This window comes from Lutra lutra, chromosome 3, assembly GCF_902655055.1.
Source record: "Lutra lutra chromosome 3, mLutLut1.2, whole genome shotgun sequence".
In the NCBI taxonomy this organism is placed as follows: domain Eukaryota; kingdom Metazoa; phylum Chordata; class Mammalia; order Carnivora; family Mustelidae; genus Lutra; species Lutra lutra.
Genome location: NC_062280.1, coordinates 124,370,361 through 124,384,366, shown reverse-complemented (window position 1 = coordinate 124,384,366; position 14,006 = coordinate 124,370,361). Strand labels below are relative to the sequence as shown.

Below are 14,006 nucleotides of genomic sequence, written 5' to 3'. Positions count from 1 at the left end.
CTCCTGTTTTTTTCTCCCAGCCTCTCATTCATATGACAGGTGATGAATATTGGATAATTGTTGAGGTTTTCAGATTGTAGTCGGATTCCTACTTCTTACTCCCCGACAGCCAACCCCAATGCTTGAATGGTCAGGTGACCTTCAAAATGCATAGAGTAAAACAAAGAAAAGCTTTTCACAAGAGAACTAGTTTTAAAAATCCTTTCATTGTCTAAAAAAAAAAATGATTGAGCTATAATACACATACAGAAAGTATATGGATCTAAAGCAGCACTTGAATTTTTTTCTTTTAGAGATTTTATTTATTTATTTGACAGAGCTCACAAGTAGGCAGAGAGGCAGGCAGAGAGAGAGATTGGAGGAAGCAGGCTCCCCGCCGAGCAGAGAGCCTGATGTAAGGCTCGATCCCAGGACCCTAGGATCATGACCTGAGCCGAAGGCAGAGGCTTTAACCCACTGAGCCACCCAGGTGCCCCAGCACTTGAATTTTTTAATGTGTGGGTTTGCACACACACCTATGTATGTGCACATACACACTCTGTAACCACTCTCCAGATCAAGGGAGAGTACATTTGTAACACCCGTCGATAAGCCCCCTTATCCTCTTCCCCGTCAGTCTTCACAGTTTTCCCTCCCACTCCCCAGCGTCCTCTGAACCCACTATTGATGACTTATCATTATGATTAGTTTTGCCTCTGTTTGACTATAAATGGACTCCTCCAGTGTGACTTCTTTTGTATCTAGCAGTTCATTCTTGCTGCCTATAGTAGTGGTTCTTTTTTATTGCTCTGTAATTTCTCATTGTAAGAATATAACAAGTTAGAAATTTGCCTTTTTATCCCTTCCTGACTATTATCAATAAAACTGCCTCGATCACCCCTATCTAATGCTGGACGTATGCACTCATTTTTCTTGGGTAAAAGGTAGGACCATAAGAAATTGCCATTTTTATAGGTCACAAATGGTTGGGAATTGGTGGTTTCATATGAGTCAGGTAATTCTGTTCTCTAGGAATAGACTTGCTGGATCGAAGGGTAGTTGTGTGTTCAGCCTTACAAGATAGTGCTAAACATTTCCCCAGGGTCTCCGTTCCATTCTGCCTTCCTGCCAGCTACATGTGGGAGCCCTGTTTGCTGCATATTCTCACCAATACTGGGCATGATCAGTTTTTTTTAACTTAAGCCATCTCGTGCAGAGCTGTTTTATAAACAGGAAAATGAAGAGGCACGATTCTAAGAAATGTGGAAGACTTTACTGGACTGTAGAGCTCATTTCTGTACTAATATTTCCATTTTGCCTCACAGAAAATAGATGCACAAGCTATTGAAGAATTCTACGGGTTGACATCAGATATCTCAAAGAACTCAGAGTCTGGTTACATCCTTTTCTATCAGTCTCGGGACTGAGCGAGACCGTGATGAAGAGATACTTTCTGCCTCATTTCTTCTCTGGTTATTTTGGAAAGGATCAAGCACTGATTTTTCAAGACAAGAGAAATGCAGGAAGCTCAGGGGGCAGTCGCACACTTTGCACACAATAAAGCAAAGACTGTGGATTAACACGCTCTTCCTATCATGGTAGTTGATTTATTTGCTCAGGTATCATGCTGTCTGTGCAGTTCCACACAACAAGGAAGTGAAATCAGAGATAGCAGCTCCTCTTGTAAAACAGCCTTCCAGTAATTGATATGCATTTCTCTTTATTAATTGCACCAGTAATGATTTGAACTCCTTGGGGGTGCAGTAGAAAGACTAGGAATCCGTGCTAAGTTGTATTGATCATTTAAGGAGATCACACTGAACACACTGCGTAAATTTGCCCGTGTTGAAGCCACACAGAAGGAATATTCGGTGGTCTTTTCAAGTGTAAACCAGAACTTCATTTGGGCCCAACACTTGCGGTTGCCTTCCTGATGTCAGAACTCAGATCACTAGAATCCAGTGTCAGGAAGGCAAATATGTTTTGCTTCTCTGAAGAAGCTTATAATAATATACAGTATATGTATATGTAGGGAACAATTGGTCAAAAGTGGCTTTTTGTTTCCCCAAGGGGAAAGACTGGCTTTGTAATTATAATTTTTTTCTTATTTATTTTACTTAAAACTGGTAGAGTCTTAAGTATTTTGTGAAGTGCCCATGATTCTGTCAGTAAATTTGAGCATATTTTTATTAGTTTTTGTCAGTTTAACTAGTCCTTTTGTTTGTTTCTATTTTGAAGGTGAATTTTAAACTCTATTTTAAAGTCGTAGGATACCTGAAGAAAAATTTGCGACGAGAGGAGGTAAATAATCTTTTTCAGGAGGAACTGATATCTCTGGCTAATATTTGTCCTTTTGTTAGAGTTTATAAATCAGTTGTTCAGCTTTAATCCCAGTACCATATAAAACTATCAGAAACTCCCTGTCACAATTGGAACGATGAAGGAAGGTGTGGCCCCATGGGGGCTCACCAGTCCTGAGCACTCTCAAGTTCTCTGACGTTTCAAGATGAGACCGTGCTTGGAAAATTGGTGTCGTAGCAGTTATGTTCTTTTCAAATGTCATTCTTTACCCGGGAAAGAAGTAATCTGTCAGAACCCCCAGCAGCCCCCGAGGCTCGCTGCACACACCCGACGAAGATGAAGTGTTTGTGGCGCAGGCCGGGAACACACGGAGCAAGTCCTTTTCTCTTCCCCCCACCCCCTCCCTCCATCTTCACAAACCTTACTGGAAGAGTGTTCAGAGATTACACTTTGCATTTGTTAAGACTTTCTTCTGTTGGGAGTTTGAAGAAGTAATATATGTCATGTCAAATGCACGTGAACCATGGCAGTCGACACTTTTCCATGCATCAGTAACTTGTCTGACGGTGGCCAAATGTAATATGCAGGAGATAATTGAATACAGAGTCCAAATCACAGCGATCAGGCCTTGGATGTTCTTTAAGTCCCTTTAGGAAGTGATTTTTTTTTAATTGCTGTAATTTTCTAAACTTCTTTGACTAATACTGTTGAATATGAAAAAAAAAACAACTTTTTTGTCTGCTGCTATTTATTAACATTTATTATCTGTATCTTTTAGCTCAGGAAATGACTTCACCTACTCGTTCCATGAACTGATCTTTAACAGGGTCACTTGGCTAATCGGGCTGTTTCAACAGATGTGCTGGGAGAAAATGATGTATTTTGACAACTTGCTTTTTAAGATTATAGTTGCTAAAATCTTACGCTGGCTGGAGTGGGTTTGTACAAATTACGTAGCCTGCCTGATGACTACATTGCACAGAGAATCATGACCGAGAATGTGGGGAAGGTCACAGATGTGGAAGTGGATACATTTTTTTATTTTGAGGGCTTAAACCAAATTGTCTTGGAACTCGAGGCTGTGTTTCTGCAGCGTTCAGCGCAGAGAGACGTAAAGAGTCTGAGGCAGTCTTCACTTGAGTCAGGCCACAGCATGGATAAGAGAGATAGATGAAGTCATTTGCATAGAGGTACAGCATTGGAATACTACGCTGTGTTTGTTTCTACATTTTGCATTTTAAAAAAATACAGTAAAAGCAAGGTTAAATCTATTAAAGCAAGTTCTAGCATTTTTATTGAGCTCTTTGGTAGTCACACACTGTTCACATCTACACCGTGTTTAATAGTATGATTTGTCCGGGGAGGGACTGTGGGGTGATGGTTCTCAGTTTCTTTTTTACTCTTAGTACAGTTGCATCTACATAAAACGTTTTGAAGCTTATCAGAAATTCAGTATACTTTGAAAACAAAGGGTTAGGGTTGGGGGGGGAGAATGCAGGTATTTAGTAAGAAAAATGACCCATCTAGAAAGCATTGTGAGGTTGTGTGTTGGTTGACTGTGATTGGAATGAAGGGCGGGGGTAGGTTGTAAAGGGTGGCTGACTGCTCTCTAACCATGTACATGTTTGTTGGGATGGCTGTCCCATATTTTTTGTATATTGGAATAAAAATTTCTATAAATTATCGTAACTGAAAATAAATATTCTAAATTAAGTCTCACTGCTAAGTCCTATGGCTTCTGTCTTGGAAACTTTACCTTTAGAAGATTGCTTAAGACAGGAACCGTGAGACTTCAGGAAAAGGGAAAAAAGGACATGTGTAATATATGGGTCTTGTTGCCTCTAACCATCATATCGGGTTCTTTTCTTTTTGGTGATGGCAGTAGAAAGACCTCACTTTCATAACATACTACTCTTGATACTTTCTTTAAGGACATTTTCATTAAAGATTCTCTCATGAGGTATTTAACTGGGAGCCGGGAGGCTAAGGCGCTCAGGTCCTGGCTCTTCAGTTTAACTGTGTGACCTTGGGCAAGTCACTTAACCTCTCTGTGCTTCAGTCTCCCTATCTTGTAAAATGGGAGTAATACCTACCTCACAGGGTTGTTGTGGGGATTAATTAGATATAATGTCTGTAAAGCATCTAAGGTTCTTGAAGAAGGCGCTATATAAATACAAAATAATATCTATTAAAGTTGGTTTATTTGTGCTTGTGGGCTTTTGAGTGTTTTTTTTTCCTTTCTGCCTAAAATGTCTTTGCGAATTAAACAAGAGTTGACCCATGAACAACATGGAAGTTTGGGCTGTGTGGGTCTACTTGTAAGTGGATTTTTTTCGATGAACGTAGTACTGTGAACATGGTTTCTCTTAGGATTTTTCTTAACATCTTCTCTAGCTCTATTGTCAGAACACAGTATATAAAACATATACAAACTGTGTGTCAGTGGCCTGCGGATGTTATCGGTAACAGGACAACAGTAGACTCAGAATAGTTAAGTTTTTGGAGAGTCAAAAGTTAGGGTTTCTTCGACTGCCTAGACACGGTGCCCCTTACACCTGGGTGGTTCCAGTTCAACTGGATACACTTGGAGAACGGCCTTACTGCTTTCGCTGCGAACTTACTCCCTCTGTTACCCAAAGAGATTGTCCCAGAACAGCCTTTTCTGCACGTGTAAAACAGTCACGTGCCTGCGTGTGATCCTCACGTATCTCGCATCTGTCTTTCCATAGTAGCACTGTCTGTCCCCAAATCTCAAGCTTAAAAATGTAAATTTAGGATCACAGAACCTGAGAGGGGCAAATAGGTTAAAAGGTAGCATTTTTAGCACTCCTTGTCCCTCCCAGTGTAGCAAAATCGGTATGTTGGGGGTATTCCCCCTGTGCTGGAGTACTCAAAGCCCCGCTCCCCCGCTCAGTGACTCAGTAAGTAGGCGCCAATCCTGCCTTTCTGTGTAATCCACCTCCCTCGCTCTTGGGTGACCATCCCGGAAACACTCTGGTGTATTCATCTCTCTGAAGGAGTGCAGTAATGGGTGAACTAGATCATCACTGGGGACCTTAGGTGGCATTCTCTCTTCTAAACATCTGTATCACACACCTTGTGTGGAAACTTTAATAAATGAAATTGTCTGTACTCCCGAGAGCTTCTCGGGAACTGTTGCAAAGCCAAGACTGCCCCTCCCTTTATTCAAGTTCCTTTGTTACCCAGTACCTGTTTCTCTTCTTTTGAAGCTTTTTTTTTTTAACCTTTGTGCATTTGTGTTTTCTTTTTAATTTTTTAAAAAATATTTTATTTTTATTTGAGAAAGAGGGAGAGACTGAAAGAGACATGAGAGGGGAGGAGATCAGAGGCAGAAGCAGACTCCCCGCTGAGCAAGGAGCTTAATGTGGGGCTCGATCCCCCAACCCTGGGATCATGACCTGAACCAAAGGCAGTCACTTAACAAGCTGATCCACCCAGGCGCCCCTCGTTTGTTTTCTGTGATAACATACTACTTTTTTTTATTTCCAGAGTTGCTACAATAACAACCCATCATTTGTTGGTTGATGGCATGATAGGCTGTTGGTATACTCAGCATTTTACTTTAGATCTTGACAGTGACCTCCATGGATATGTGAAACCCTCATTTTAAAAGAAGAAACTAAAACTCTCCAAAGTGGAGGCATTTTCCCACAGTCACTCAGCTGGAACGTAGTAGATCCAGGTTTCAAGTAGGTAGAACTTCGTGGCCCAGCCCTTCACTGTGGCTGTCATTATCAGAGTGTTTTATTGTGGAAAAAACACACGACATAACAGTTTGGCATTTAACCATTTTTTTTAAGATTTTATTTATTTGACAGCACAAGGAGGGAAGGCAGCAGCCACAGGAGAGGGAGAAGCAGGCTCTCTGCTAAGCAGGGAGATTGATGCGGGGCTCGATCCCAGGGCCCTGAGATTATGACCTGAGCCGAAGGCAGACGCCTAACCAACTGAGCCACCCAGGTGCCTCCATTTTAACCATTTTTAAGTGCAGTGGAGTGACATTAAGCACATTCACAATGTTCTGCAACTGTCAATACCATTGATTTCTAGGATTTTTCATCTTCCCAAACAGAAACTCTGTATGCATTAAATAATACCTCCCCTCCCCTGGCCCCAGTAACTCCTTTTCTGCTTTCTCTCTTTATGACTTTGCCTGCTGTAGGTCACTCACTCAAATCCTATAATATTTATACTTTCGTGTCTCGCTCGCTGCACTTAACGGTGCTCACTGCACTTACGTAACTTGTTTAATCTTCATGTTGAGGCACATGTCAGCATCTCCTTTGTTAGGACTTGGTAATACTTCATAGCATGCCACATTTTTATCCATTCATCTCTTGGACATTTGGGTGGTGAAGCCGCTATGAACACGGATGGACAAATACCCGAGTCCTTGACTTCAGCTCTTTCAAGTCTATACAAGAGATAGCTGGACCACTTAATTCTATTTTACCTTTTTTCACCCCCAAGATTTTATTTATTTGAGAGAGAGGGTAAGGGAGAGAAAGATTGAGAGAATGAATGGGTGGAGGGGGAGAGGGCAAAGCAGACGCCTCGCTGAGCAGGGAGCCTGAAGCGGGAACTCAATCCCAGGGCCCTGCGATCATGACCTGAGCCAAAGGTAGACGCTTAACCAACTGAGCCACCCAGCACCCCTGTTCTAGCTTTTTTTTTTTTAAAGATTTTATTTATTTATTTGACAGAGATCACAAGTAGACAAAGAGGCAGGCGGAGAGGGAGAGAGGGAAGCAGGCTCCCTAGTGAGCAAAGAGCCCGATGTGGGACTCGATCCCAGGACCCTGAGATCATGACCTGAGCCGAAGGCAGCGGCTTAACCCACTGAGCCACCCATCGCCCCTGTTCTAGCTTTTTAAGGAACTTTTCCATGCTGTTTTTATACACGCCTTTACATTCCCCACCGGTGATGCCCCAGCACAGCAGTTTCTGTGTATCCCCGCCAACAGCTGTCTCCACTTCCCTGGAATGTTTTTGGTAGTGGCCGTCCCAACTGGTGTGAGAGGATCTCACTGTGGTTTTTTTTTTTTTTTTTTTTAAAGATTTTATTTATTTATTTGGCAGACAGAGATCACAAGTAGGCAGAGAGGCAGGCAGAGAGAGAGAGGAGGAAGCAGGCTCCCGCTGAGCAGAGAGCCCAATGCGGGGCTCGATCCCAGGACCCTGAGATCACGACCTGAGCAGAAGGCAGAGGCTTTAACCCAATGAGCCACCCAGGCGCCCATTTTGATTTGCCTTTCCCTGACAAGTGACATTGAGCATATTTTCATGGGCTCCCTGGCCATTTGTATAACTTCTTCTGAGAACTGTCTATTCAAGCTCTTTGTTTTTAAAATTGGGTTCAGTATTTTTAAAAATTGAATTCTTTGTAGGGGTTCTTTTTAAGTGCTGAATATTAATCCCTTTCCAGGGAGATATTTTCTCCCTTTTCTTTTCACTGTCTTACAGATCATATCCTTTGATGCACAGGTTTTTAATTTTGATGTAGTCCAGTGGATCCGTTTTTTTTCTTTTGCCTTTGGTGTCACATCCTAGAAATCACTACCAAATCCACTGTCACAAAAATTCCCCTCTGTTTTCTAGTAAAAGTTTTATTAGAGTTTTAGCTCTTATATTTAAGTCTTTGATCTATTTTCAGTTAATTTTTTATTTTATTTATTTATTTGACAGAGAGAGATCACAAGTAGACAGAGAAGCAGGCAGAGAGAGAGAGGAGGAAGCAGGCTCCCCGCTGAGCAGAGAGCCCGATGCGGGGCTCGATCCCAGGACCCTGAGATCATGACCTGAGCCGAAGGCAGCGGCTTAACCCACTGAGCCACCCAGGCGCTCCTATTTTCAGTTAATTTTTTAACATGGCATTAGGTAAGGGTCCCACTTCGTTGTCTTACATGTGGATATCCGGTTTATCCAGCACTACTTGTTGAAAAGACTGTTCTTTCCCCATTGAATGATCTTGGCATTTTTATCAGAAGTCGATTGGCCATCTATGTGGGGATTTATTTTCTTCCACTGTCAATATGTCTGTTCTTATGCCACCGTGACACTTTTTATTCCTGTAGGAAGTTTTAAAATCAGGAAGTATGAGGCCCCCACCTTTGTTGTTCATTTTCAAGATTTTTTACCTATTCAGGGACCCGTGAAATTTCATATGAATTTTAGGACTTAAAAAAAAAAAAAAGATGCAAAAGTTGCTGTTGAGATTTTTTTTTTTTTAAGATTTTATTTATCCACCTGACAGAGATCACAAGTAGGCAGAGAGGCAGGCAGAGAGAGAGGGGGAAGCAGGCTCCCTGCCGAGCAGAGAACCCCATGCGGGGCTCGATCCCAGGACCCCGAGATCATGACCTGAGCTGAAGGCAGAGGCTTTAAACCACTGAGCCACCCAGGCGCCCCTGCTGTTGAGATTTTGAGCAGGATTGCATTGAATTTGTCTTCCTTGAAGATGTCTGTTTATTTGTGTTGCTTTCATTTCTTTTTGCAATATTTATTTATAGTTTTCAATGTAACAATCTTTCACCTCCTTGGTTAAGTTTATTCCTAAGTATTTTGTTGTTTTGATGGTATTCTAAATGGATTGTTAATTTTCTTTTTCGGATTGTTTATCGTTAGTGTATAGAAAAGCAACTGATTTTTGTGTGTTGATTTTATGTCATGCAACGTTGCTGAGTTTGCTTATTCTGACAGTTTGTGGGGCAATCTTTGGGGTTTTCTACATCCAAGATCACATTATTCACAAATAGAAAAATTTACTTCATTTTTTTCAAATTTGTATGTCTTTTATTTCTTATATAATAAGGCAATAGCCTTATTGCTCCAGCTAGAACTTTCAGTACTGCATTGAATCAAAGTGGTGAAATCAGGCATCCTTGCCTTGTTCCTGATCTTAGAGAAAAAGCTTTCAACCTTGCACCACTGAGTGTGATGTTAGCTGGACGTTTTTCATGTATGGCTTTCAGGTTGAAGAAGTTTCTTATCTGTAGTTTGAGTGTTTGTATCAAGAAAAGGTATTGAGTTTTGTGAAAAGACTTTTTTTTTTTTTTTTTGGCTTTGCTTTGTTAATGTATTATAGTGATTTTCGTATGTTGAACAATCCTTGCATTTTGGGAGTAAGTCCCATGTGGTCTTAGTATACAGTCCCTGTAATATGCTGTTGAATTTGCTTTGTCAGTACTTTGTACATGACTTTTGCATGAATATTTTAAGGGATACTGGTCTGTAGTTTTTGGAATTATCTTTGGCTTGGGTGTCAGGGTAATGCTGGCCTTGTAGAATGAGTTAGAAAGTATTCCCTCCTTTTCAACGTTTTGGGAGACTTGGAGAAGATCAAAGATTTTTACAAATAACCAACACTTACATGCTCACCGTGGGTCATTAAGAAAGTCAAAAAGGCATAGTCTTTGACCTTGAGGAATCTACCACCTAGGAAGAAGTCAAACAGCTTGCTTGGAAAGTCAGCTGTACGCTTCAACATACACAAAGCTTTACAGAACAGGTGGAGAAAGATGGAGTAGAAAGATATTGACATCCACAGAGATGCAGTCAGACTACTAGGCCTACAGAGAGAGCCCCACAGAGAGATCAGGAAATCGAAAACAGTCAAAGGGATTGGAGATATGAAGTGTAATAAGAAATTAAGAATACTAACTCCTAATACTCTTCAGTAATAGAATTTCTAAGCTTGATTCAAATACTTACTCCCCTCCCTTCCTGCCCCGAGTTCTCCAAGGAGAGTCTCTTAACTCTCGGGAACTCACCCAGGCAGCTACTATGGACCTGATTCCCAGAGAAACCAGCGTATGCCATTCTGCAGCATGTTGCTTATTATAATTCACCTAAAAAATTGGTTCCTTTCTTGAATTTCCTCACCTGTTGTCAATGATTTGCCCTTGACATGAAGACTTAATTAAAAGTTCCTACCTCCTAATTGTTTTCAAATAAGCAAAATTCTGTTTGAAGATCAGGAAAAACGGCCCCACTACCCGGATTTGAAGAGTCATTCCCAAACCTGGGTGATGAGCAGAATCACTGGGGAGTTGTACAGATGTTCAGATGCCAGGCATCCCTGGCGATTTTGATGCTCTAGAAGGTTCACAGGTGATTCTAATTACCCGGGTTCGGGTCTCCCTGGGGTAGAACTCCTCTCAAGTTCAGTATCATTTTCTGTAAGGTCACTGCCAATCTGGAGTTGACCTGGAGCATTCTCAATAAAACAAATTACTTCAGGAACCATCATGGGAAATTGAAGGGGAGAGGATGGGCACTTGTCTTTACAGCATTTGAAAGGTTGCCATCCGGAGGATGTTTTGCTGTTGTGGTTCAACGGGGACAGAGAGGCGGAGAGGGCAGAGACCATATTAAGTACAAGGAAAAGCCTTCTGGTTTTTCAGCAGTGAGACCAGCCGGCGAGCTAAGAAATAAAGAGCGAAGCTTCTAATGCCATTGACTGTTTGTAGGTGGGGCTCTTCGCTGGCTAGGAGGCTGTGCCAGAGAACCTCGTGCTTCTTCCCAGATGAGGCAGGGAGCCAGAGGACGAGCAGCAGGCTGGATTTCGTATTCCAGGGCTCATACTTAGCTCTCTGTATCCACACATAATTGGACGTAGAGGGCCGTCATTTACTGGGGGCAGGATTTAGGTTGCTCTCGTGGTTAGGATGGAAAGCAGCTTGTTCCCCAGTCACTGGCTTGAAAGGAGGAAGGTGGGTTGAATAAAACATAGCAGTCTCGAGTTTTCAAATGTGGCAGTCGTAGAATTCATTTTTCCTTCCGTTGGAGCAGAGAGATGCCCTGGGGGAGTCGAACATCATAAATCCAGCACTTCCCACTGTCTCCCCAAATACTTTCTTTTGAGGAACCTTCAGGTCCTTCGGATTTAGCGACCTCTGAATTGTGGCTAATAACAAGACACATTCAAAATGGACTAAGGTGTGACCCGCTCCCCTTCTATGAGGGACACACCTTGCTCACCCAACAAATTTGGGAAATCACATGTTAGGTCATTAATAAGGAAAATTGCAGAAGAATAAAGTACAATCTTGATATTACTATACTCAGCCATGTCATTCCAAAGTCTTTATCCATTCCCTGCAGGGCCCAGAAAGAAAACAGTGAAATCATGCCTCCTGTGCACATTTTGGAACAAATGCAATGATTATGTTGTTTTTAACTGAAACTTCCGTTTGCCGGGAGCCTTTTCCCTTCAGGTAGAAACGATTTTCCAAACTGTGTTGATTTGCAGCTGCAGAAATGAACATTTTCTTGGTTGGAGTTCTGTGGCCAGTTTTGTTTAACTTGCCAGAGTTTTTGCATGGATTTTAAGGAAAAAAAAACGGAGATGATAGAATGATGAAGAAGGTAAACTTGCAAAATTACATGTCAGTGGATTAGATTATCAGATGTAACAATGGAAGCTTGAGAAAATAACTACAGGTAAGCTCCCCATTTTCCCAGTGTTCCATAGATTTATCATCCTAAAAATCTTATCAGTTGTTGCACTGTGTTCAACAGATGTATTTTTAAATTCCTGTCGTGAACACAGTAGGGGCCGTGTAGTCTCTGATTTCTGTACATCATAAATGCTCTGTATACTCCATATACAGCTACTGATTAGAACTGGTGTGAAATTACATTAATTGACTAAATGCAAAGTTAGTTACAAACTGAGATCAGGTTTATGAACTTCTGCCAAAGCAGGGAGGGGTGGGGAGATTTGTACTCCCAGAAAGTGCTCCTGGCTGTGGTGTGGAAGGAGTCAGAGTGGGTGTGATGAGGCCTCAGGGGGACAGGACTTGGCACCAAGTCAGCTGGCTGGGGACAAAGGAAGAGGAGTGTCAGGGAGGACTTAGCTCGCACAACCGGGAGGAGAGGAGCATTTTGCTGGGAGCCTAAGAAGAGGACCAGGCTTGGGGGTCAGATCACAGTGCTCCGTGGTATGGAAGTACCACAATTTTACAAGAATTTGCTCTTAATAGGCCGACACTGCCAGGCAGTGTGGACAGGCCTGGCCGAGGAAGCGAAATTCCTGTGCTCAGACTGTACCCCACGTGCCCCACGTCCAAAGCAGTGACTTCAGACGTGAAGATTTGGTAGAAAGCTGAAACGACCATTGTACTTCTGGGGTAATTACTCTGGGTGAACTCGCCGAATGTCTCCCAGAGTCTGCAGTGATTTTGAGGCATTTAATAACTGAGGACAGACAGAGAAAATGTATACCTCATGCTGAAGAACGCTGGGGCCTTTTGAAAGCTTTTACTGGAAAAAATGTATCATTTGTTCTGGCATTCAAAAAGCTTCCTTTCCTTTATGGAAAGTTGATCCGTTTTAAGGATCCTGGAGACACCTGAGGCTAAGAAAAAAAAAAAAAATGCCGGTCCTCCTGAAAACTTGTGGAAAGAAGTTTCATGAAGTGAATGTAATGTAGGCATATAGATGAAATCCTGGACTAGAGAGATATGAAGAACCCCCCGTGGCTGGCTGTGGGATGCAGGGGGTGCTGTCTCGTCCGCGGTTGGGAGGGCTCCCAACCTTCAGTCCCACGTGGTGCATCTGTCCAGGAAAATCCCCTTAAGTGTCTCTGGACGAGGTCTCGGTGTCTTTCCCAGCCCCTGTTGGTCCCTCGGTGACCATACTGCTTCCCGCCTCCTAGCCTCCTGAGCCCACGTTCCTCATTCACAAAATGGCAGAAGTAACAGTATCACGTAGGAATGTTGTGAAACGGACTTGAGATACATTTGGTACACTTCAGGGTCACAGTTGCTCTAATAGCGTTTTTCTAGAAACTTGGTATGAAACCCCACACTGATTTCTTAAGTAGTTCATGACTGAGGGGAAGGAGGCACTATGGGAAAAGCGTCGTATCCATTGTTGCAAGGGACATAAAGATGACGAAGGCACGACTCCTGTGCTCATGGAGCTTCCAATGTAGAATGTAAAGTTCTTTGAAAAACACAAAAAACAAGACGAAATGTAAGTAAAATGTCCAGAAGGAGGCCAGAGGTTGTGTGGCGTGGTCAAGAGCACGGGTTCTAGAGGCAGACCCCCCTTCACAGCCCAGCTTGAGCAGACTCCTGTCAGAATAGAGAAATTCTGTGGGTGTCCACTTCACACATAGTGCGACGAGGATTCAGGGAGCAAGGATGACTTTGAAGGCGCTCAATAAATGTTAGCAATGATGTCCTAATTCGGTGCGTAGTTACATGTCTACTGCTATGCGCCAGCTGCCTAGAACACAAAGTTGAATGAGACTTTGTATATTCAGGTCAGCAAAGGAAACAGACCCATCAATAATGAATTGCAATGATACAGAGTGTTGAGAGCCATAATGGGTACATAAATAAAATAATGTGGGAACACAGGAAGAGCATCTAAATCAGATTGCTGGGCAGGGAAGGCCTCCCAGAGGAAATGCTACGGAGCTTTCAAGAAGTAAGGTTATTCGGATCCAGGAAAGGAGAGAGGAGGAGGCATCAGGTTTAAAGAAAGGAGATGGGGGAGGGCACCTGCAGAAGAACCTGCATACTGGAGCACTGTGGGTTTTGTGTGGCTACAGCAGACTATGTTGGGTGACATGGAGCAAGAAAGGTCGAGTTCTAAATCCCAAAGCCCTGATTTATTAAGCTATTAAGTTCGGATTTTATGAAAATGACACAGAGGACTTCTGAAAGATTTCAAGTAGATGACTAATTTCTCAGAAT

The 14,006-nt window shown here is 42.4% G+C and overlaps 1 protein-coding gene across 3 annotated transcripts in view; it reads left to right on the top strand.

Moving 5' to 3' along the window:
* USP12 (ubiquitin specific peptidase 12) overlaps positions 1–4,488 on the top strand; it is a 102,332-nt gene extending 97,844 nt beyond the window's left edge. For all 3 annotated transcript variants that reach the window (XM_047722989.1, XM_047722992.1, XM_047722991.1), the window contains one exon: positions 1,305–4,488. In XM_047722989.1, the coding sequence (XP_047578945.1) occupies positions 1,305–1,406 (102 nt within the window). In that variant the 3' untranslated portion in view covers positions 1,407–4,488. The remainder of the gene's footprint in view (positions 1–1,304) is intronic.
* The last annotated feature ends 9,518 nt before the right edge of the window (positions 4,489–14,006 follow it).